Source organism: Callospermophilus lateralis, chromosome 5 (assembly GCF_048772815.1).
Source record: "Callospermophilus lateralis isolate mCalLat2 chromosome 5, mCalLat2.hap1, whole genome shotgun sequence".
NCBI lineage: Eukaryota > Metazoa > Chordata > Mammalia > Rodentia > Sciuridae > Callospermophilus > Callospermophilus lateralis.
In genome coordinates this window covers 35,740,283-35,762,461 of record NC_135309.1, presented here as the reverse complement: position 1 = coordinate 35,762,461, position 22,179 = coordinate 35,740,283, and the positions used below count along the sequence as shown (strand labels likewise).

At 41.2% G+C, this 22,179-nt stretch overlaps 2 protein-coding genes across 7 annotated transcripts; one reads left to right on the top strand and one right to left on the bottom strand.

The window, feature by feature from the left end:
* Positions 1-4,677: 4,677 nt before the first annotated feature.
* Positions 4,678-5,968, bottom strand: Uqcrq (ubiquinol-cytochrome c reductase complex III subunit VII). Of its 4 annotated transcripts, none has more exons than XM_076856464.2 (3): positions 5,876-5,968; positions 5,532-5,698; positions 4,678-4,875 (listed from the first exon to the last, which is right to left on the bottom strand). In XM_076856464.2, exons 2-3 carry the CDS (start codon positions 5,683-5,685, stop codon positions 4,781-4,783), a joined length of 249 nt encoding a protein of 82 aa, XP_076712579.1. In that variant the 5' UTR covers positions 5,686-5,698; positions 5,876-5,968; the 3' UTR covers positions 4,678-4,780. The 4 variants fall into 4 exon arrangements, with proteins under 4 accessions (XP_076712579.1, XP_076712577.1, XP_076712576.1 ...); XM_076856462.2 differs by having other exon boundaries at positions 5,859-5,932; XM_076856461.2 differs by having other exon boundaries at positions 5,837-5,878.
* Positions 5,969-6,018: 50 nt separating this feature from the next.
* On the top strand, positions 6,019-11,986 carry Gdf9 (growth differentiation factor 9). 3 transcript variants are annotated; one of them, XM_076856459.2, is made up of 3 exons: positions 6,019-7,152; positions 8,805-9,032; positions 10,640-11,986. In XM_076856459.2, exons 2-3 carry the CDS (start codon positions 8,900-8,902, stop codon positions 11,599-11,601), a joined length of 1,095 nt encoding a protein of 364 aa, XP_076712574.1. In that variant the 5' UTR covers positions 6,019-7,152; positions 8,805-8,899; the 3' UTR covers positions 11,602-11,986. The 3 variants fall into 3 exon arrangements, with proteins under 3 accessions (XP_076712574.1, XP_076712575.1, XP_076712573.1); XM_076856460.1 differs by having other exon boundaries at positions 6,074-6,086; XM_076856458.1 differs by lacking the exon at positions 6,019-7,152 and having other exon boundaries at positions 8,636-9,032.
* Positions 11,987-22,179: the final 10,193 nt, after the last annotated feature.

Below are 22,179 nucleotides of genomic sequence, written 5' to 3'. Positions count from 1 at the left end.
TGGTGGTAGAGCATATGCTAATATTGGGTTCAACCACCCCCCCATCCTAAAATAGCTATGTGAGGTCACTAATCAAAATAGAATTCTAATAATAAAGTCTTCAGAAATGATGCCCTCTTTCATCCTTGTCTAGGTAAGAAGTCCTGATGTATTGTGTACAGGCAATTGGATATGGCCCTGGTCTCTGTTCTGTGAAAGGAGATTTCAGCAAACAGTCTACAGTGCCCCAGAGCTCCCAGCTGCATAGATGGTTTGTTACTCTAATATCTATACAATCTCATCTTCCAGCTGGGAAGACCTGGCTATGGAAAATTTAAAACCTGGTCTACCTTTTTCAGGGGGGAGTGCAGTCAAAGCTGGTAGGGGAGCCATGGGTGAACTGAATAAATGATTATAGATTGGTTTTGTTTTTAAGAAGATAGGAATGGGGAGGTAACAGGAGCACCTAAATCTGTGAGAGCTTGTGTAGTAACATATTGAATTATGGGTCTCCTTCCCAATCATTAGGGGTCTTGGTAGAGTATTTTCTTCCAACAGCCTCAGGGCTGCAGGAACAAGGCTAAGAGAACTTAAAAAAAGCCCAAAACATCCATTAGCAGGGATCACTGCAGGTGTCCAGATCAAGAGAGGACATGTTATGTAAACCAGGAGTAGTATGGATACGTGACATGGTCACTAATAGAATTCTAATAATAGGTCTCTAGCAGCCGTGCAAGTAAGAGGGTAGTATGATGAACCTTAAAAAATAGCAGAAGGTGGGGTGTGTCCACAGATCTGTCTGTCTTGGTTCCAGTTCTCTTGGGACCATGGAACTAGGCCTAGAGGGGGGGCACCACTGCTTCAACTTTAGAATGTTTGAGAAGTAGACATATTGAACCCAACTAACCAATCCTAAAAATTCAAGACTTAATTTGTTGTTCCCTTCCTTTATCCCTGAGTTTGAACATGATGACCCCAGGTATAGGACTAAGTAAAAACCTTTACCGGGTTGAGGAGAGGCTCTGGTGACCTAGTGAATATTGACTAAGAACACAAATCTGATTAGATAAGCAAAAGACTCAACATGATGTCCTAGAACCAGTTGGGTCTGTAAGCTCAGTGCCAGCCTCCATTGACAAGCAACCCATCTGATATGGGTTCTCCTAGTCTGCACTTCTTCCTTTTTTGGGGGGTGGGATACTGGGGATTGAACCCAGCAGTGCTTTAGCACTGAGCTACATCCCCAGACATTTTTATCTTTTTGAGACAGTGTTTTGTTAAATTACTGAGAATGACCTCAAACATGTGATACTCCTGCCTCCTGAGTCACTGGGATTACAGGCATGTGCTGCTGTACCTGGCCCCACTTCTGGCTTTCTCTATTCCAAGCAAAGTCAAACTAGCCATTTGTGTTAATTTCTAAAGCTAACCCCACAGAGAAGGAAAGAACTTGAAGCCCTTAGCCCACTGTGTGTAGGAAAAAGGACCATCCTCATGGGTGCAGCAACACTGCTGGAATCTTTGGACCTCAAGCCTCTATCTTATATGCCACCCCTCTTCCCAAAAGAATGGTTAGGTATGTTGTGTAGAAGGAAAAATTGCTAGAGGAATAATTTTAAAATGCCCAACCTAAATGTTGTTTTAAACTAAACATGGAACAAAAATCAAACTTTGAAATGTGGCATCAGACAGCACTTAGCTGTATTGGCAGAAGTTACTTACCCTCAGCCAATCACATGCTTGAGAGGCTGTGTAAACCTTATTCCTGAAAGTTGAACAATTCATGGGCTCTCTGCAATAAAGTATTTTGCCAAATGAACAATTACTCCATCCTCCAGTAGAAAGGCCTTTGCAGCTGTTGACAATTTCAGCCATAAGGAGAAAGAGACCAGAGCCTCAGTTCCTTGAACACCTGACCCTCTACAGGTCATCCCTTCCCCTTTTGGATTTATTCTCTTGTTCTATCAGTGAGATGGGAGTAGATCTCAGGCCTTTGGAGCAGTGACATTTGGGGACTCAAAAATGATTAATTTATAAGAAAATGAGACTGAAACAGGTTTGATAGTTGAGAGCTTGGTCACTCTGGATACAACTCCCAGGGACTTTCTGCTTCTGAGGTAAGTGCCTCGGATGAAATGGGAGAAAGAGGGTGCAGATACATGAGCAGCTGTGTGAAATATATTCCAGGTGGAGAGAGGAGATCATTAGGACTTAGCAGTAATTGGAACCTTTTTTGTTGTCCCTGAGCAGGAGCTCCTAATAAAAGATGAAAGACTTTGAAAAACTTTTCCAGGTAATATTTCAACAAAGGGTCAAAGTGCATCTGCTTTGTAGCTGGCTGGCACTGGCAGACTTCTGGCCCTGCACTAGGTAGGCCTGCATCTTGGGCACTGTGTTGGAGAACTTCCTTCACTGGATGGCAGCCCATAGACAAAAAGCCCTGTAGGGGCAGAAGCATTTGGGAAAAGAAGAGTTAAATGGGGCAAATGGTTGTGCCATAGCAGGTTGAAGAGCCACACCTAGGGCTGGAAGCACCAAATGCTTGTCATATAAGCATTGAGGCTGTACCTTCCTTAAAAGACTTAAGTTCTCCTTTGTGGACTTCTATGAATAGTCCTTAGAGTGATCCCAGGTCCCACAGTGTGTACAGAAAGAAGCACTAAGGTACAACTTACCACAGCTCACAGATGCCTTAGCACCCCTTTGAGAGATTCATGTTCCCAAGTTCAGAGAGGGGAGCCCTTGGCAAGACACATGGACTTACAATAGGGTCCTCTCAGAAGAGCACTCCTAGGATGAAATGGATTCAGACCCTCAAGTTCAGTGTCTGGTGTAAACTGAGAAGAGCTAATTTTTTAAAAATATTTTTTAGTTTTAGGTGAACACAATATATTTTGTTTCTATGTGGTGCTGAGAATCGAACCCAGTGCTTCACACATGCTAGGCAAGCGCGCCACCGCTCGAGCCACAACCCCAGCCCCTGACAAGAGCTAAATTTGATTGTTTCTGGTAGTTATCAAGGAGTTAAAGAACCAGAAAAATGTTAAAACAAGGCTGGGAAGATGGGATAGAGTGGCCATCTCTCCTAGGAGGCTTGGGGCCAAAAGCAGAGGGAGAAGGCTGGGGGTGTAGCTCAGTGGTGGAGCAGGTAGCTCTGGATTTGCAGAGGGCGAAAGAAAGACAGCCTATCGAGGCAGTTAGCTCCACCACCACCCCCTCCAGAATGATGCAAGGTGAGGATGGGTGCACTGACACCTCCTTCAAGCTCAGTTTTCATCAGATCCTCAAAGGAGTCTGTGACCCCAAGTATGCTGCAAGACTTGGCAGCAAGACATGGGGACAAAATCTAAATGAAGAGCCAAGGGGCTGGGGATGTGGCTCAAGCGGTAGCGCGCTCGCCTGGCATGTGTGAGGCCCGGGTTCGATCCTCAGCACCACATACAAAGATGTTGTGTCCGCCGAAAACTGAAGAATAAATATTAAAAATTCTCTTTAAAAAAAAGGATTAAAAAAATACTTAAAAATGAAGAGCCAAGCAAGAGTTTTGCTCAAAGAGCTACCCTGTTAAGTCTATGAACACATATCACTCATTTCACCAATAGCACAACCCAAGAACTTTATTCCTTCGCAAGAAACAAAAAATGCAGGTTTCAGCAGGCATGGTGGCACACACCTGTGATGTAACATGGGATGGAGATGAAGCAGCTCTGTGGGAAAGCACCCCCAGGTTCAGTCCCCAGTACAAAGAAAAAAAAGGTGCAGGTTTCTTGCCTGATTTCACATAGTGATAGTTTAAGTGCGTAGTCCTTGTTAGACATCCTCATATCCTGCCTCACAATTAATGCAATTTATCAGTTTTTTATTTTTCTTAATTTTGGCTAAGGACTATAGCAATCATTAGAAAAGGAAAGACAGCCTGAGTCAGAAGTTGAGCAACAGACTAGCAGGAAGTGTCCTTAGAAGTTCCTAAAAACAAAATATGGGCCCAAAGCTTGAAACTAACAGGAAAATGGCACCTTTTCTACCAAAAAGGCAGTTCAATGTCTCCAAAGCAGGGGTAAACTTTTTCTACAGACTTTATAGCCCAGAGGGTTAAAAAATTGTTGGCTCTGTGGCACAAGGACAGTCATAGTTCATTGATCACCTTTATCCCCTCCTTTTATAGCCAAGTTCCCTTAGGGTAAGGAAGGCCTGCCTGAGGAAAGGTTGTATAACAGTTGTTTTTTTTTTTAAATATATATTTTTTTAGGTGTAAATTTTTTTTAAGAGCACACACTATAGTGCCACTTCACCATTCATTGCTGTATAATTTTGGGCAAATTACTTAAGCTGCGTCTGTTTTCCTCAACTGCAAAATGAGTATAAAATACTTAATTCAAAGATTGTTGTGAAGTTTGTGTTCAAAGTTTGTGTTCATTTGTGTGGCTGAATAGCTGATACAGTTATTAGAATAGTTACTAGACTTCATGGTTACAATGGGAATAGAGGGCCAAAACCCAACACTCCCTGCAGCACATGCCACCTGAGGAGCAGCTGAAGCTACTATCTTGTAGATAATAAAAGAGGTGAGTTCACTATTCACCAAAAACCCAGACTGAGCGAAACTATTAAGGACCAATACTGAGAATCGAAGCTTCATGAACTTGAATAGTAGTAGTCACCCTAGAATTCTGCTCACAAAATGTAAAGTCAGTACGGTGTAGTCCATAATAAGTTTATTGTCTTCCAGACACTACCATACAGACTCCTCTCTCAGAAAACAGTCTTTCACAGATGGAAAACCATTATCCAGATGAGTTGTTCACTTGTCATTTTCATAGGTAGCTGGATTCTTCCTCTTCGAATTCTCAAACTCCTGGTTCCCCCAGGTGTAGACAAGATAAAACACTAGAAATGCTTTAAAAACCAAAAGGGAGAATAAACAGTGAGCACATAAAACAAAGGTCTCCACCCTCTGACTTCCAGCAGTTTCCCCCCTCCTGGTGCTGACTTCTAAGATTTTTGTTGCGGGGAGGGGGGTGGGGATATTGGGGATTGAACCCAAGGGTGCTGTACCACTAAGCTATATCTCCAGCTCTTTTCATTTTTAAGACATTTATTTTAAATTGGAGGATCAAGAAAGGTTCCTTAACACATCCATTTTACAGGAAACCAAAAGAAGGTGGACCACCCAGGAAGATTTCACACCAAATTTCCCCCCAAGTCTCCCCTGCTGCACATTAAACAAAAAAATTTAGGGATAATTTGAGATAAAATTCACCTAACAAGCGTCACCATTTTAAGGTATACGCTTCAGTGTTCAAAATGTCATGCAACTGTCAGAACTATCTGTCGCACATTCAACAGGAGACATTTCGTCACTGACACGTGGATAAAGATGACCTCAGGGGAAGACGTTGGAGTCACCCAAGCGACCTTTGGCCGGTTTTTCAGGATGACAAGTCTAGCTAAGGGCTGCTAGGAATATTCAGTAAGAAAGGTGTGCACGATAGAGTGCCCGCTCACGGAAGGCACCGCAGTCCGGCCCCCAGCCGCCCGGCCTGGGCACTCACGCGGCACCACGCGAAGGATGGACGCCTGAGTGCGGCGCAGGACATTCGGGATGCCGTTGGTGAAATAGTGCGGGAAGGCGCGCTGCTCAAAGGGCGACAAGCTGTAGGTGATCACATGCCGCATCCGCGCCAGATTCCCAAACTCGCGGCCCATTGTTGCGGTGGCTCTGTAAGGACCAAGGGCGGACAGAACCTTGACTCAGCCTGGGGACCACCAACAGGCTGGGATCACCGACCCCAAGCCCGCCCCGGAACTCCTTAGCCTCCCCGAGCCCAGGCGGCGCCCCCACGCTCCCACAGCTCACTCCCGCAGCCAGGTCACCTCACCCTCCACGGACACTGACCCAAGGATCTCCTAGCGTCACTTCCGGCAGGATCGGAAGCCGCTCCTGGAGGCCGTGAAGTCACTTCCGGGAGATACCACTTTTCCTATGTTTCCGGGGGAAGACGCTGTTGCCCCGGATTCTAAAGAGACGTGGCCTGCCCGGGTGACCCGGGGGTGGGAGGTGCTGGGGTGGGGGTGCTGCTGCCTAGGCCCGGAGGTGGGGCTTAGTGGTGAGCGTCTGGGTTCCTGCGAGATTTGGGGGACCCGGTGCCCCCGGGGAGGCGCTCACAGTAGTCCTCGGCCTTTCCACGGAGCTTCAGGCTCCGGGAGCGGCCGGGTGACATAGAAATAGGGGAGGAAAAAGGCGCCAGGGCTGGGATGTAGCTCGGTGTAGAGCACTTGCCTAATATGCGTGAGGCCTTGGGTGACATCGCCAGCACCACAAAATAATAGTAATAACAACAACGATAATAATTTTGAATTTTGGGGTCAGGGTGGCAGCTGACCTGGAGGGCCACTGTGGTGCGGAGCTTTGCGCCTGTGAGTCCCCCATACAGTGGAGAACGCCCCTGAGGCGCAGCCACCCCGCGGCAGCCTAGTGCGAGATTTTATGGGGTTTTGTCCAGTAGCTAAAAAGGGGCTCTATTTTCAGACCATCAGCTACGCCAGTATCAGCTTTATCAATCGAGGCGCTGCATAGACTGGTGATTTACCTTGTACTCTAAGTGTGGGTTAATTTTCCTCAAGCAGATAGCCTCCTTGAGGGTGGTGCTGAGTTGCCCCTTGTTTCAGCTTTTCACGATGCACATTTACCTCGTTTTTCTAAAAAGTGAAAGGAAAGTGACCGTGACACTTGTAGCGACCAAAAGATCTTTACTGTGGCAATGACAGGGTAGGAAGAGAAAGAGTAGGGAAAGAGAGGAGAGGAAAAGAGCAAAGTGTGTGTGTGGGGGGAAATGAGGTGAGAAAGCAAAGCGCAAGAGAGAGAGAAAGAAAAGAAAGAGGAAAGAGAGCGAAAGCGAGAGAAGAAAGAGAGCAAGAGACGGGGGCCCATCAGGAGAGAGTTTTTATAGCCAAAATATAATGGGGGTCTCTGGGTCTGCAAGCTGCCTTGTTGGCGTACAGTGATTGGATCATACAGTAGTTGCTAAGTGTGTCATCTTCTGCCTTCAGGCAGACGGGGCAGGGGTCAGACGTGGGTTTTCGTTGCACCAGAGGGGTGGGGGTCGAATGTTCAGCCTTGAGTGGGGTTGAGTGTTCAGACTTGACGCAAATAAACGAAAAGGAACCAGACAGGTAAGGGTCCAGTGTTCAGCCCACTTGCAGCCAACAGTTGTTTAGACTGCTCTGCAACTAACAAAAAGTAATATCTAATTTGGTCTCTGCTCCAAAGCAGGAGCATGAATACACAGAACAGTTAAGGATGAAAATACTGTACTGAATTCTACCACCATTTGGGTGATTAATAAAAAATAAAGCATTCATTTATTTACTAACCCCTGCAAACACTTCAAAATCTTTCAACCAAAATCTTTTCAGATGAATGTGCTAATCAATGTAAGGACATCAAGATGTTATATATTAGTTAAGGTTAAGAAGCTGGACATGGTGGCACACTCCTGATGACTCAGGAGGCTCAGACAGGAGGATTGCAAGTTCAAGGACAGCCTCAGCAATTTAGTGAGACTCTGTCTCAATAATTAAAAATAAATAAATGAAGTACTGGGGATGTAGCTCAATGGAAGAGCGTTCCTGGATTCAATCTCCAATACCAAAAAAAAAAAAAAAAAAAATCACAGTTAAAGGCTGTGTCCTCTTTTAAAAACACATCACAAGCACACTGCAACTTACCAAGTACAAGTCCTATCCTAAGCCACTAAGAAGGACTGAGCAACCTAACATTTCTGTGCTCTTTGGAATTTCTATGTCAATTGTGATTTTTCTCTCACCCTCCATTCAACACTCAGTAAAATAATTACTTATTTTAAGCACCTGAAAGTGGGAGAACTGGCGAGGATGAGTTGAAAGGAAGAGTAAACCTAATATCACAAATTGCATACCAAAAGAGCTGAGTATCATCACAAATGATTAGCTTTTCTACATGCCTTGGGAGTTTTGACAGACACCCAAGAACATTTTAAGAATCCTAATTTCTGGCTGTCGTACACCTGTAATCCCAGTAGCTTGGGAGACGGAGGCAGGAGGATTGTGAGTTCAAAGCCAGCTTCAGTAAAAGGGAGGCACTAAGCAACTCAGTGAGACCCTGTCTCTAAATAAATTACAAAACAAAACAAAACAAAACAAAACACCCAAAAACAGTTGGGGATGTGGCTCAGTGGCTGAGTGCCCCGGGATTCAATCCCTGGTAACCCCCACCTCAAAAAAAGAATCCTAATTTCTCTCTGTTTTTTTTTTTTTTTAATAAAAGGACAGATTTTATTTTAAGATAATTCTTCAATTTCTCTTAGACTTTCAGCTCCATCGCTAGTTCATTAGCATAACACTAACTCAGCAGATTTTAAGTAAATTCCAGGGAGAAAGGGAAAGTTACATAATCAAGTCAATCTGACCTAATGAGGACAAATTGGATAATTAGGATATTATCAGCTGATTGCTATAGACCTGATAAAAATTATCTTCAGCTAGGGATCCTTGAGGCCTGATTGCAGAAGGGATGCTAGTCAACCCACACACCTAAAATTTATTTAAGAGACCAAGCCAGGGGTTCCTGGCCTTTAGGAAGAAGACAGGCATGGGGAAATGTTTTCCTTGTTAGTTCTCCCAAGCCATGGCACTTCCCAGCAAATTTCTCATTTGGTTTTGCTGTTTTGCCTGGCTGTGTTTTCATGTTAGTCTTGGTTCTCAGACTTCTAGGGGAGAAGCTCAGATTGCAGCTAATGCTGAGTTGGAATCTGAGGCAGAACCTTGGTCTGTGCTGCAACCTATAGATGGGACACCCAGCGGTGGCCACCTTTTCAAGTTTCTGTCTGATGGGCGAGGTGGAGCCCCTAGGCTGCAGCCAGACTCCAGAGCTTTGCACTACATGAAGAAGCTCTATAAGATGTATGCTACGAAGGAGGGGATTCCTAAATCCACTAGAAGTCACCTATACAACACCATTCGGCTCTTCACTCCCAGTTCCCTGCACAAACAGGCTCTTGGACATCAGGTGACAGGTGTGTAAAAGCAAATTTCTTAACTGGGTGGAGGGACAATGTTATAAGCTTAGATGCATCTGTATGTCTATGACAGACAGACGTGAGCAGTATGTGTGTCTAAAAGACGGGGGATTGAACCCAGAGCCTTGCACATGCTGGGCAAGTACTTGACCACTGAGCTACACCCCAGCCCTTTTGTATTTTTCATTTTTGAGATAGGGTTTCACTAAGTTGCCTATGCTGGCCTCAAACTTATGATTCTCCTTCCTTAGCTTCCAGAGTAGCTGAAATTACAGGCCTGCCCCACTGTGCCCTGCTGGGTTTAGCTTCTTGAACTGGGTTTTATTTTGTAGGATACTCAATATCCAATTGAAACAAATTTGATACTTGATCACATTCTTTTTTTTGTAGGGAGTCCCCCGGGGGATTGAACTCAGGGGCACTTGACTACTGAGCCACATCCCCAGCCCTATTTTGTATTTTACTTAGAGACAGGGTCTCACTGAGTTGCTTAGTGCCTCCTTTTTACTGAGGCTGGCTTTGAACTGGCAATCCTCCTGCCTCAGCCTCCCAAGCTGCTGGGATTATAGGCACGCACCACAGCACCTGGCTCATGTTTTCTTTCTAATGCTGTCATTGGTTAATGTGGACTCGGATGATAGGATTTTAGCACTGAAAGAGACCTAATGGCTTTGAAGGCTGAGGAAAGTGCTGGAGAAGCTTAGCATCTGTTTCTGTTCACCAAGCTGTTGGAAATGTCCTATATCTGATATGTCCAGTATGTTCTGTGTCAAACAGGATAGTCTCTTGTTTGTTGCTTTCTGTGAGGTCCCCATCTGGTACAGTAGGTCCTTAAGAACAAAGTGTCAGGGCTGGGGATGTAGCTAAGTGGTAGGGTGCTTGTTTAGATGTGTGAGGCCCTGAGTTTTATTCCTACCATTGCAAAAACGAAACACCAAAGTGTAAGTCAACAATTGGAGCAGTTCGTTGTCTTAGGTGTGAGAGGAGCAGTGCTTTAGAAAAAGTACTTTCTCTAGCTCATGATGTAAAGAAAACCATTCTAAACAACCAGGGCTTGTGGCCATTTAAATGCCTTTCATTTTACTCTAGAGGCATCAGAGCCTCCATTTTTTGTTTGTTTTTTTTTTTTAATCTCAAGTGTGCTAAATTAAATGGGCAGTCAAGTGGTTTTAATTGATTTAATTCATTAAGGCTTAGATTATAGTTTTAACAAGGCTGAGTGTTTTAAATTACTGTGATGGTTTTTCCCTATAGAGTGTCTCCAAAAGAAAAATTCTACTTATTAGCTTCCTGTGTTTGGAGCAGGTTGTTAACATTGGAACTTCAGAATGTAATAATTCCCTGTTGCTTTAATTTACCATCAAAGTTGTTCTGACATTCTGGAGATAAAATATCCATTGATGGTTCCTGGGAAATAGGGTACCAATTACTTTTTCTATACATCTATTTTTCAGTCTCTCCCCTCATTGTCTTTGAGGCTTGAGGAAATGCAGGGAAAGAGAAGGGAGATTGCATATTGCTAGTACAATTCCTAGATTTGACTTCTAGTTACATCTGATTTGTATGCAAGCACCACTAACTGGTGAATCATTTTTTCCTTTCAGGAATCTTTCCATCAGTGGACCTGCTGTTTAATCTGGATCGTGTTACTGCCGTCGAACACTTACTCAAATCCGTCTTGCTCTACACTTTCAATAATTCAGTTTCTCCTTCCTCTATTGTTAAATGTCGGTGCAACCTGGTGATAAAAGAACCAAAGTCTTCTAACAAGACTCTCCCTAGAGCTCCTTACTCATTGATCTTTAATTCACCGTTCAAATTTAGAAAGAATCACAAGCAGATTGAGATTGATGTAACCCCACTCCTCCAGCCTATAGTGGTTTCCAGTGAGAGAAATATTCACATGTCTGTCAATTTTACATGCACAAAAGACCAGCTGCAGCACCCTTCAGCTCAGGATGGATTCTTTACCATGCCTCTTCTGCCCCCCTCACTGATCTTATATCTGAATGACACAAGTGCTCAGGCTTATCACAGGTGGTATTCCCTTCACCATAAAAGGAAGTCTTCACAGGGTCCTGACCAGAAGAGTAATGTGGCTGCCTATCCCATGGGAGAAGAGACTGTCAAGGGTGGGAGATCCACCTGCCACCGGAGAGGTCGGGAAACCATCACCTCTCGATTGAAGAAGCCACTGGTTCCAGCTTCCTTCAACCTGAGTGAATATTTCAAACAGTTTTATTTCCCCCAAAATGAGTGTGAGCTCCATGACTTTAGAATTAGCTTTAATCAGCTCAAGTGGGACAACTGGATTGTGGCCCCTCACAGATACAACCTTCGGTACTGTAAAGGAGAATGTCCAAGGGCAGTTGGGCATCGGTATGGCTCTCCAGTTCACACCACGGTGCAGAACATCATCTATGAGAAGCTCGACTCCTCAGTGCCAAGACCATCATGTGTACCTGCCAAATACAGCCCCTTGAGTGTTTTGACCATTGAGCCTGATGGCTCAATTGCTTACAAAGAGTATGAAGATATGATAGCTACCAAGTGCACCTGTCGTTAACTTAAGGTCCTCTAAATGAAAACCTTGAGCCTATTTAGCAAAATAAGTGTTTTGTGCCTCTCTGCTCTCACGAGAAGGCTTATAACACATTGTAGAAATAGGAGCATATGCATGTTAGCACATTCTGGGGCGTCTATCTGAAGGGATAAGGTCAGTTGTTCCTACTTAGCCTTAATTTCAACACTTAAATATAATTACTTTGGAGAGATTTAATTTTTTTCCCCTGAGCATTTTTTTTCTTTTCACAAGTGTTTTGGTTTTGATGGAAAAATTCTAACTTGGCATAAATCTAATGGAATTGCAGCCACAGATATTCAGAGAGCTTTAGTATTATGATAATGGAAGAATAAATTCCTGTCAATGGCATAAATTGTGTGTGTTTTATTAAATAAATTATGATTGGGAGAGAGGAAGCATGTCAAAAAGCTGACATTGGCTCAACTTTTGCTTTTTTTTTTTTTTTTTTTTTCCAGAGTGAAAGGGAGGCTAACCTCTCTGCCTGAATCCTGGTAAAGTGAAATTTGCTAGGATTAGAGTATGCAACAGAACTCTTTCTGTTGTCTTAGTGTGATTGGTGTACAATACGCTAATTCTGCTTATTAACTGGGGTATATAAATTGAGTCATGTAAAACCATGTAACATTTGTCCCATTTGTTGAAGGGAAATTGTATTGCAGATTGTTCCAAGAAAACCTGTGTTCAAGATTTTAAAATGTATTTTCTTTCTCTAAAACTTCTGACCTTATGGAAGAAAGCCAAGAAGGTTGGTTGATGTTTGTTTTTTATTTGCTTTTTGCCTATTTCCCTCAGTCCACCCCACATACTCTTTTTCCAGGTGTATTAGCAGTGTTCCCACTAAACTAAGCTGGTAGTGACTGTCTTATTACCCAGCAGGCCTTATGTGAATCTAATGGCTTTTGTGTGGGTTTTCCTTTTCTTTTTTTTCTTATATTCTAGGATTGAACCCAGGGAAACTCAACCACTGAAACATTTATCTAGAGATAGGGCCTTGTTAAGTTGCTGAGGCTGGCTTTGAAATTGTGAACCTCCTGCCTCAGCCTCCCAAGCTGCTGGGATGAAAGGCATGCACCCCTTCTCCTGGCTTTTGTGGGGGTTTTCACTGTCTCTTAAGAGAGCAAAGATAGAGTTAGGGCTAATGTAGTGACATTGTGTTTCAGAGTTTCTAAAACCCTAATCTACAAATCAAAAGTAACTTCTACATGTAAGAGGTACTTTTCACTCTTGTAAAATGATCTTTTCTTGGTACTTGTTTTTAGTTTGATTAGATAAGATTCCCACACTATATGATTTGCCCATTTAAAATGTACAATTCAGTGGTGTGTAGTATATTCACACACAGAATGCCATCACCATTGTTAATTTAAGTATATTTTTATCACCTCAAAAAGAAACTGTATTCCTTAGCTGTCCACCCTGGTTTCCTGTCCTGTCCTACCCCCAGCCCTAAGCAATCCCTAAACTGTCTCAATAGATTACATTACTCTGTACTTTCACATGCATGGAATGAATTGCAATATGTGGTCTTCTGTGACTGGCTTCTTTCACTTAGCATGTCTTCAAGGGTCACTTATATTGCAACATGTATCAGTACTTGTTTTCTAATGATAGAATATTTGACTATACCAAGTTTTGTTTATCCATTTATTGATACTTGAGTTTTCATTTTCTGGCTATTATACATAATGATACAAGTTTGTGTTTAATTTCTCTTGGGCATATACCCAGGAGTGGAATTTCTGGGTCATATAGTAACTCTTTAATCGTCTGAAGAACTGCTAAACTGTTTCCCAAAACAACGGTACTGTTTTATAGTCCCACAAACACAGCATGAGAGTTCTGATTTCTCTGTATCCTCTTAATGTTTGGCATTTTTGATTCTAGCCATCCAAATGTATGTGAAATGGCATCTCCCTATGGTTTTGATTAGCATACTTACCTGATGACATTGAGCATGTTTTCACACACCTATCAGCCAATATGTCTTTGAAGAAATGTCTAGTCAGATCCCTTGCCCATTTTTTTCTTTTCTCCAATCCACCTCCCACACTGGGGATTGAATCCACAGGCTCTTTACTACTGAGTTATATCTCCAGCCCTCTCATTTATTTTGTGTCATGGTCTCGATAAATTGTCCAGGCCGACCTTGAACTCCTGCCTCAGTCTCAATTCCTGTGATTACAGGCAAGCGCTGCCATACTTAGCTCCTTGCCTATTTTTTCATTGAATTCTTTGTATTTCTGTTTTCAGATTCTAAGAATTCTTATATGTTCTAGATATAAGCCTTTTATCAGACATGATTTCCAATTATTTATTCCCACATGTTGCCTTTTAACTTTTTATTGTAAAACATGACATAAAAATTTACAATCTTAGCAATTGTAAGTATACAGTTTGTGGCATTATGTCCATTCACTGTTGTCCAAACACCCACTATCTGTCTCGGAAATTTTTCATCAACAAGACAAAACATTTTTTTCCCTTTTTTTGTACCAAGGATTGAACCCAGAGACACTTAACCACTGAGCTACATCCCCAACCCTTGAATTTTTTGAGATGGGGGCTCTCTAAATGGCTTAGGGCCTTGATAGGTTGCTGAGGCTGCTTTGAACTTGCAATCTCTTGCCTCAGCCCCCTGAGCTGCTGGGGTTATAGGTGGGCGCCAACATGCCCAGCTAGACTAAGTAATACTACGTGTATATATTTGTATTTTGTTATCTATTTATCGCTACATGGATTGTTCAGCTATTATGAATAATGCTATAAACATTTGTATACAAATATCTGTTATGGTGTCTGCTCTCAGGTTTGTTGCCATGCTAGAGATCAAACCCAGATCCTCACGTGTGCTAGGCGAGCGCTCTTACCACTGACTTACATTCCCAGCCCTCTGATTTCAGTTCTTTTGGATCTATTCCTAGAAATGAAACTGATAGATTAATTTTTCAAAGAATTCTTTAATTTTTAAAAAATGTATACTCCTTTCTAAAGTGGAAGTATCATTTTACTTTCTTATCAGCAATGCCCTAGGACTCCAATCGCTCCACTTTGTAGCCAGCACTTGCTATTTTCTTTATGCTTTTTAAAATAATCACCTGAAGGCTGTGAAGTGGTATCTTGTCGGGGTTTTTGATTTGTGTTTCCCTGATGACTAATACTAAGTATTTTTCATGTGCTTACTGGCCATTTGTATCTTTCTTAGAGAAATATCTATTCAGCTTCTTTTTCTATTTTAAAGTCCATTTGTTGAGTTTTAGGAATTCTTTATATATTTTTTAATATTAATCCCTTATGAGATATGATTAGCACATATTTTCTCCCATTCTGTGGGGTGCTTATTCACTCTACAATTCTTTGCACAAAAATTTTCAATTTTGTTCAAGTTCAATTTACCTATTTCCATTTGTTGCCTGTGTTTTTTGGAGTCATGCAAGAAATCATTGCCAAGTGCAATGTGAGATTTTTACCTATGTTTTCTTGGAGTTTTACAATTTTGGCTTTAATGTTTAAGTTTCTAATCCATTTTGATTAATTTTTGTGTATGGTATGAGGTAAAGATCAACTTCATTCCTTTGCCTGTAGATATCTAATTGTCCCAGTTTAAAAAAAAAAAATATATATATATATATTCCCATTGAATTTTTTTGGCACTCTTGTTGAAAATTAATTTGGCCATGGGTATATGAATTTATTTCTGGACTCTATCAGTGATTACATCCTTACTAATGACAGTATCACACCATTTTGTGAATGGTTTATAGTATGTTTTGAAATTAAATATTCTATTTTTTTTCAAGATTGGTTTAGCTATTCTAGGTCTGTTGTAAATCATAAATTTCAGACTCATCCTATCAATTTCTGCAAAGAAGTCATCTTAGATTTTGGTAGAGATTATTTCAAATCTATAGATTAGTTTGGGGACTGCTATCTTAATGCTTGTTTTCTATTACTGATTACTGAACCCAGGGGCACTTTACCAATGAGCTACATCCTCAGTCCTTTTTATTATTATTTGAGACAGGCTCTCACTAAATTGCTGAGACTGGCCTTGAACTTGTGATCCTCCTATATCAGCTTCCCAAGTTGCTGGGATTATAGGCATGTGCCATCACACTTAGCTGGTTTCCATCTTAATGTTAAGTCTTCTAATAAAGGATGTTTTCACTTCTTTATATCATCCTTAAATTTTATACTTTCCAGAGCATATTTTGTACTTTTTGTTGTTAAACCATTCTTTATTTTTTTTTTTTTTTAGTTGTAGATGGACACAACACCTTTATTTTTATGTGGTGCTGAGGATCAAACCCAGTGCCTCACATTTGCTAAGCAAGCCCTCTACCACTGAGCTATACCCCAGCCCCTGTTAAACCATTCTTAAGTATCTTTAAAATTTTATTTTGTAGAACTACGGATGGAACCCAGGTAAGCTACATTCCCAACCCTTTTTATTTTTTATTTTGAGCTAGGGTCTCACTAAGTTCCTGAGGCTAGCTTTGAACCAGTGATCCTTCTGCCTCCACTTCTCAGTAGATGGGATTATAGCCATTTGCCATCTTGCCCAGTTTTATTTTTATGTGGTGCTGAGGATCGAACCCAGCACCTCGCACATGCTAGGCAAGCATTCTACCACTGAGCCATAACCCCAGCCCCTTAAGTATTTTATTTTTGATGATGCTATTGTGCATGAAATTGTTTTTCCTTTTTTTTTTTTTTTTTATAATTAGATGAGGTCTCATTATATTGTCCGGGTGGTCTCAAACTCCTGAACTGAAGTGATCCTCCCACCTCAGCCTCCCATGAAATTTTCTTAATTTCATTTTTGGATAATTGATGTTTCAAATGTTTTATGTCATCTGTCATTCTTGAATTATCTGGAGCCCTGAGCCTGCTTGTAATTCTAGCTAGCTGGGAGGCTGAGGAAGAAGGATCTCAAGTTGGAGGCCAACCTTGGCAACTTAGCAAGACCCTGTTTCAAAATAAATATAAAATAAAAAGTTTGGGGATGTAACTCAATAGTAGAGTTCCCCGGGTTCAATCCCTAGTATCACAAAGGGGAAAAAAATCTGGAACAGAAAGAGCATGAGTAATGGTGATAATATGCAATAGAATTTAATTGAGGGTAACTTCCCTTAAATATGGCTGCTTTCAAATAGACCACATGGAATATGTTGGTTTACGGGCTTCATCATTCAAACTACCGTAACTATTTTGTGGGAAACTATTGTTTGTGTATTTTGTGTGTGTAGAGGGGTTTTTTGTTTGAGACAGTCCTTGTTGCCCAGGTTGGTCTCAAACTCATGTGTTCAAGTGATTCTCCTGCCTTAGCCTTCTGAGTAGCTAGAACTACAGTCACACTACCCCCAAATTTTATTTATTTAGGGTACCAAGGATTGATCTCGGGGGCATGCAACCTCTGAGCCACATCCCCTGCCCTATTTTGTATTTTATTTGGAGACAGGGTCCCACTGAGTTGCTTAATGCCTCAATTTTGCTGAGGCTGGCTTTGAACTTGCTATCCTCCTGCCTCAGACTCCCAAGCTGCTGGGATTATAGGCGTGTGTCACTGTGCTAAGCCAAATTTTTATTTTTTTTGCATGGCCCAGTTCTGTACTGAATATGCAATGTTGTGTGAAGTCAAAGTTTTCAAAAATAAAATAAAATAGTTTTGATGAAAGTTAACTTAGCATCAATGCCAAACTTTAGGAACAGAAAAACTTTTTTTTTTTTTTTGCAGGTAAATTCTAAAATTAAGCTTTTTTTTTTTTTTTTTTTTTGCATAGCTGATATACAGCTGAGGAATGCTATCTTGAGCTATCATTAATTTTTAAGAATGTATTTGTAAATATAGTTTCATTCATAAGACAGTGTTAATATTGGATCTGATATGTCTGCTGAAGTTAAACTTCAAAGATTCTCCTATAACATTTGTGAAGGCTGTGCTAGTTTCCCAATTGCTACCTCCATATGAAACCTACTTCAGTTACTCTTATAAAAGCTGCCACTTTAGAAAGTGAATGAGAAAGGACAGCAGTGATTTAAATCTGGAAATTCAAGGATGAAGCTACATCTCCCTTAAATAGATGCATTCAGCTTTGGTATTTAGTCCAGATGAGATATGAGGTCACTTAATGTGATGGGTGCCCTGGTATGCCAAGGAACAATGGGGCATGTCAGGAGCTGCTTTTACCTTGGGCTCTGAATTTCCTGCTCTTTATCGGTTTAAATCAGCTCCTGTGTTGGGCTGAAAGCTTTGTTTCACTAATCAGCTTCAAGGGCAGCCGCCACTCATTTGGTTTAGAGCTTGGTTTAGACAGTCTGTGGGAAAAATAAAGTTCCTCTTTCATGGGAAAAAGGAGAAAGTATTTATGGTTATATAATGAGAAAAAAAATGCTCCAAGGAACTTGCCTTATATAAAAATTTGTGGAGTCAATTCTAACTTTGAACTTTACGGGAATTGTAATTTATAAAATTATGAATGAAATAACAATTTTTAAATATTCTTTTAGAAGATATTGATCCTAGAATGGTTTTTAGGTTTTTCAGATTGGCTGAATGGATTGAGACAATAGAATAATATGCTGTTTTATCCATGAACTCTACTCTAAATAAAAGGAAAAAAAAAAGTGAAGTTATGCAGACACTTTGTCCTTTACCAGAGTTGACAAGTCAAATACAGTCTCTTCCTGTGGTTAATTACTTCCTGATGCAGCTGTCCTTCCCAAACCACCCAATGAAGGTAGCTCCCAATATTCATGGGGAATATGTCTCAATACCCACCATTGGATACCTGAAGCCACAGAAAATACTGAACTTAAAATATACTGTTTTTTCATATATGTGTACAGATAGCCATGATAAAGTAAAATCATGTGCAGTGGCTCTCACCTCTAATCCCACCTACATGGGAGGCTGAAGCAGGCAGATCACATATCAAGATTAGCTTGAGCAATTTAGGGAGACATCAAAATATTGTGTGTGTGTTTTTTTTTTTAACCAGTGATTAAATCCAGGAGTGCTTAACCACTGAGCCAGATCCCCAGCCATTTTTATTTATTTATTTTTAAATTTTGAGATGTGGTCTTGCTAAGTTGCTTAGGGCTGAATGAAGGTACTGAGACTGGCTTTGAACTTGTGATCCTCCTGCCTCAGCCTCCCAAGTTTCTGAGAAAAATAATTTTTAAAAAGGGGTTAGGGAGGGCTGGGATTGTATCTCAGTGGTAGAGTGCTTGCCTCACACATATAAGGCACTGAGTTCAATCCTCAGCACCACATAAAAATAAAGTATTGTGTCCATCTACAACTAAAAATATTTTTTAAAAAGTTAGGGAGCTAGGGATATATCTCAGTAGTAGAATGTCCCTAGATTCCATCCCCAGTACCAAAAGTGTAGTTAGGCCTAGTAAGAGATTAACAACTGATAATGAAGTAGAACAATCATAACATATTCTATAATGTTACATAAATTTTGTTTCAAAATTTACTCAGTTGTCAGTATCATACTGTTTGTGTTTGAAGCAATCCTAATTTTACTTACTAATGGTCCCAAAGCACCAGAGCAGTAATGCTAGCATTTCAAATATGCCAAAGAGAAGCCATAAAGTGCTTCCAACCTTAAGTGAAAAGGTGAATGTTCTTGATAGGGAGAGAAATCATAGGCTGGGGTTCAGATCTACAGTAAGAACAAATGTTCTGTCTGATATTGTGAAGGAAAAAGAAATTTGCACTTATTTTGCTACCTGGTTGAAATTTCAAATTAAATGGCAACTGCTACACCAGTCAATTTTTGGAAAAGGCCCTTGACTTGTTAATAAGACCAGGACTATTTCATTATCTTTGTCCTACCTTAGTATGTGATGCAATTTGTATCAAATTGGGCAATTAGACATACATGGATAAGGCTCAATTGCACATTTTAGGTACCTTATTGCTTTAAGAATAAGTGCTTTGTGAACAGTTTGGTCATTTATACCTGCCTTAGGTGCTAGTGTTTTTCATATAGAAATGCCATAACAGGCAGTGTTAGTTTTTTATAGCCTGTGTCTGGATGTCATTTTGACTTTCTCAACAATTAGCTCACTGGATAAATATTTATTGAACACTGACTATGGGCCAGGTGCCATGTGTGGTTAAGAACAGAGTCCAGCATTCTCAGCTCCAGTAAAAATATATCCCCGACCCAAAACGGAGACTTCCTGTATCACCCTTATAGTTCCATCACTGGGCATTCACCACGTTCAGTGGAGGGTGCATTTCAGGGTGGTGCTACATGAGTGGGCTGAGTGAATACAAGTTATTATACCTTTAGATTTTAATTTTTAAAAATTAAAATACTTGGAGAATAATTATAAATTTACATGCAATTTTAAGAACTCATACAGAGAAATCTGCTGTTCCTTCAATGATAACATTATGGAAAACTATAGATAACATAATAGGAAAACCAGGATATTGACATTGGGCAAAATGAAATTTTCCACACTGACACCTACTCGGGCCAAGGACAATGTTGATACTAACATCAATAGTTTTTATAGTCCCCAATGGAATTTAATGATTTGCATGTTTTCATCTTATGCCACTTTGCCTTGAAACTTTGAAAAAAAAATTTTTTTTAAAGAGAGAGAAAGAGAGAGAGAGAGAGAGGAGAGAGAGAGAAATTTTTTAATATTTTATTTTTTAGTTTTCGGCGGACACAACATCTTTGTATGTGGTGTTGAGGATCGAACCCGGGCCGCACGCATGCCAGGCGAGCGCGCTACCGCTTGAGCCACATCCCCAGCCCGAAACTTTGAAAATTTTGTGCTTCAAATTCATTTATTCAATAAGTATTTGTCACTGTAAAGAAATGATAGTTGGGCATAGTGGAGCACACCAGTAATCCCAGTAACTTGGGTGGCCGAGGGCAGGAGGATTGCAAATTCAAGGCCAGCCTCAAACTTAGCGAGACCCTGTCTCAAAAAGGAAAAAGGACTCAGGATGCAGCTCAGTGGTAGAGTGTACCTGGGTTCAGTCCCCATAATAAAAAAGAGAGACAAATGTTTGAGGAGATAAATTTAGCCCTATTTAAACATTGTGCAATATATGTATAAAAACATCACACAGTACCCCATGAACATAATTTTCGTTTTTGTGTATCAGTTAAAATGCACACTATGCATCAGGTGCTCTTATAGGTGGTGTGGTGATAATATATTCAATATTTTTGCTCTCATGGAGCATAAGTTCCAGAATGGAGAGACAATCCACAAAATGAGCAGTGATGTCCAGGAACCTCTAGGCAGAGTCCTGAGGGAAGCAGAAACTTCTCTAGGAACAGGATGAGCTGGATGTCACTGGCAAGTGAGAGTAGGGACGGTGGAATGGCAAGGGGCATGGGGGAGGAGCAGACAGACCTTGTCCATCAGCACAATGGGGTTGAAATTTTATGTCAAGTTCAATAAGAAGCCATTGAGCATGTATAATCAGAAGCCCAAAATTGTTGGATTCTTTTTTAAAGATCATTCTAGATGTCCTCTATTGTTTGGCAGGGACTAGTCTGAAGCATGGAGACACTTTGGTGGGCTGCTATCATGGTCCAAATGAGGGATGATGACTGGGCTATGACAGTGAAGAGGAGGATGCCGAGAAGTAAAGAAACTTGTTTTTGTGGCTTCTCTGTTATCTGGTCCCCCCCTGAGAGGTAGGGTGGCGACCTTCTAGTAAGGGAAGAAACACATCCTTATAGTGGAAGGAAGGGATAAAACGTATCCCAGTCCTAGCCTTAATATTCCCATCCAAATGAGGGGGCTTATAAATTTTTGAATTTTTGTTTTATCTGTTTTTCTACTTGTTTTTCCTGGTCTTTGCCTTCGTGTTGGAGGCTTTTCCAAGTGTTTTGTGGTCCACTTGAAAAAGGAAGGAAGCTATTTGAAGACTGCATGAAAAGGTGGTATGTGATAGTGAGCTCTTTGGTTTGAAGCCCTCATTGAGTTATTCAGTCTTCTAATGGGAGGAAGATGAGGCAAAGAGACACACTCAGCTGCTGGTGGTTTGGATTAGGAAGTCACAATTCACAGTATACATTTTCCCTGATCTTTCTTCCCTCATACTATACTCTTCCCCTGGCCTCCACCATGCCTGGGATTCACTTGTCTGGATCCTCTTTGGCTGAAACACTTTGCAGAATCAGCCCCTCTTAATCTTCCTCTGGGTTGGGAGAGGAGTAGTCATGGCTGCTGGGACAGCGATGTACTCTGAGATGCAATTATTCCATCCACAGACTCAACATGCTAGCATCTCTGTCTTCCACAGGATGTGGCACCTCATTTCCTGAGCTTTCCTGGGTTCTGATGCCGAGCACAGCTAGCTTCTCGGTAATATTCCCATCCAGCATAGGTTTTATGTTTCCCTAACTGTTCATTCTTCCAGCCTTTTTCCACTTTTGCATTGAAGTTGTGCTGTTCAATACAAAAGTCACCAGTCACTTATAGAACTTTGGTTCACTTACATCTGCTGTGCTCTCATCTATTCTTTTGCCCTTGTGGCTGTGTTTGATACACATTTGCGCCAATGTTAACGGA

Bases quoted from the DNA above. Each gene is read 5' to 3' on its own strand.
- Uqcrq (XM_076856464.2), bottom strand. From the start codon at position 5,685: ATGGGCCGCGAGTTTGGGAATCTGGCGCGGATGCGGCATGTGATCACC. The intron at 4,876-5,531 runs GTGAGTGCCCAG...TGGTTTTTAAAG, and splicing joins CATCCTTCGCGTGGTGCCGC to CATTTCTAGTGTTTTATCTT.
- Gdf9 (XM_076856458.1), top strand. From the start codon at position 8,645: ATGGCACTTCCCAGCAAATTTCTCATTTGGTTTTGCTGTTTTGCCTGG. The intron at 9,033-10,639 runs GTGTGTAAAAGC...TTTTCCTTTCAG, and splicing joins TCTTGGACATCAGGTGACAG to GAATCTTTCCATCAGTGGAC.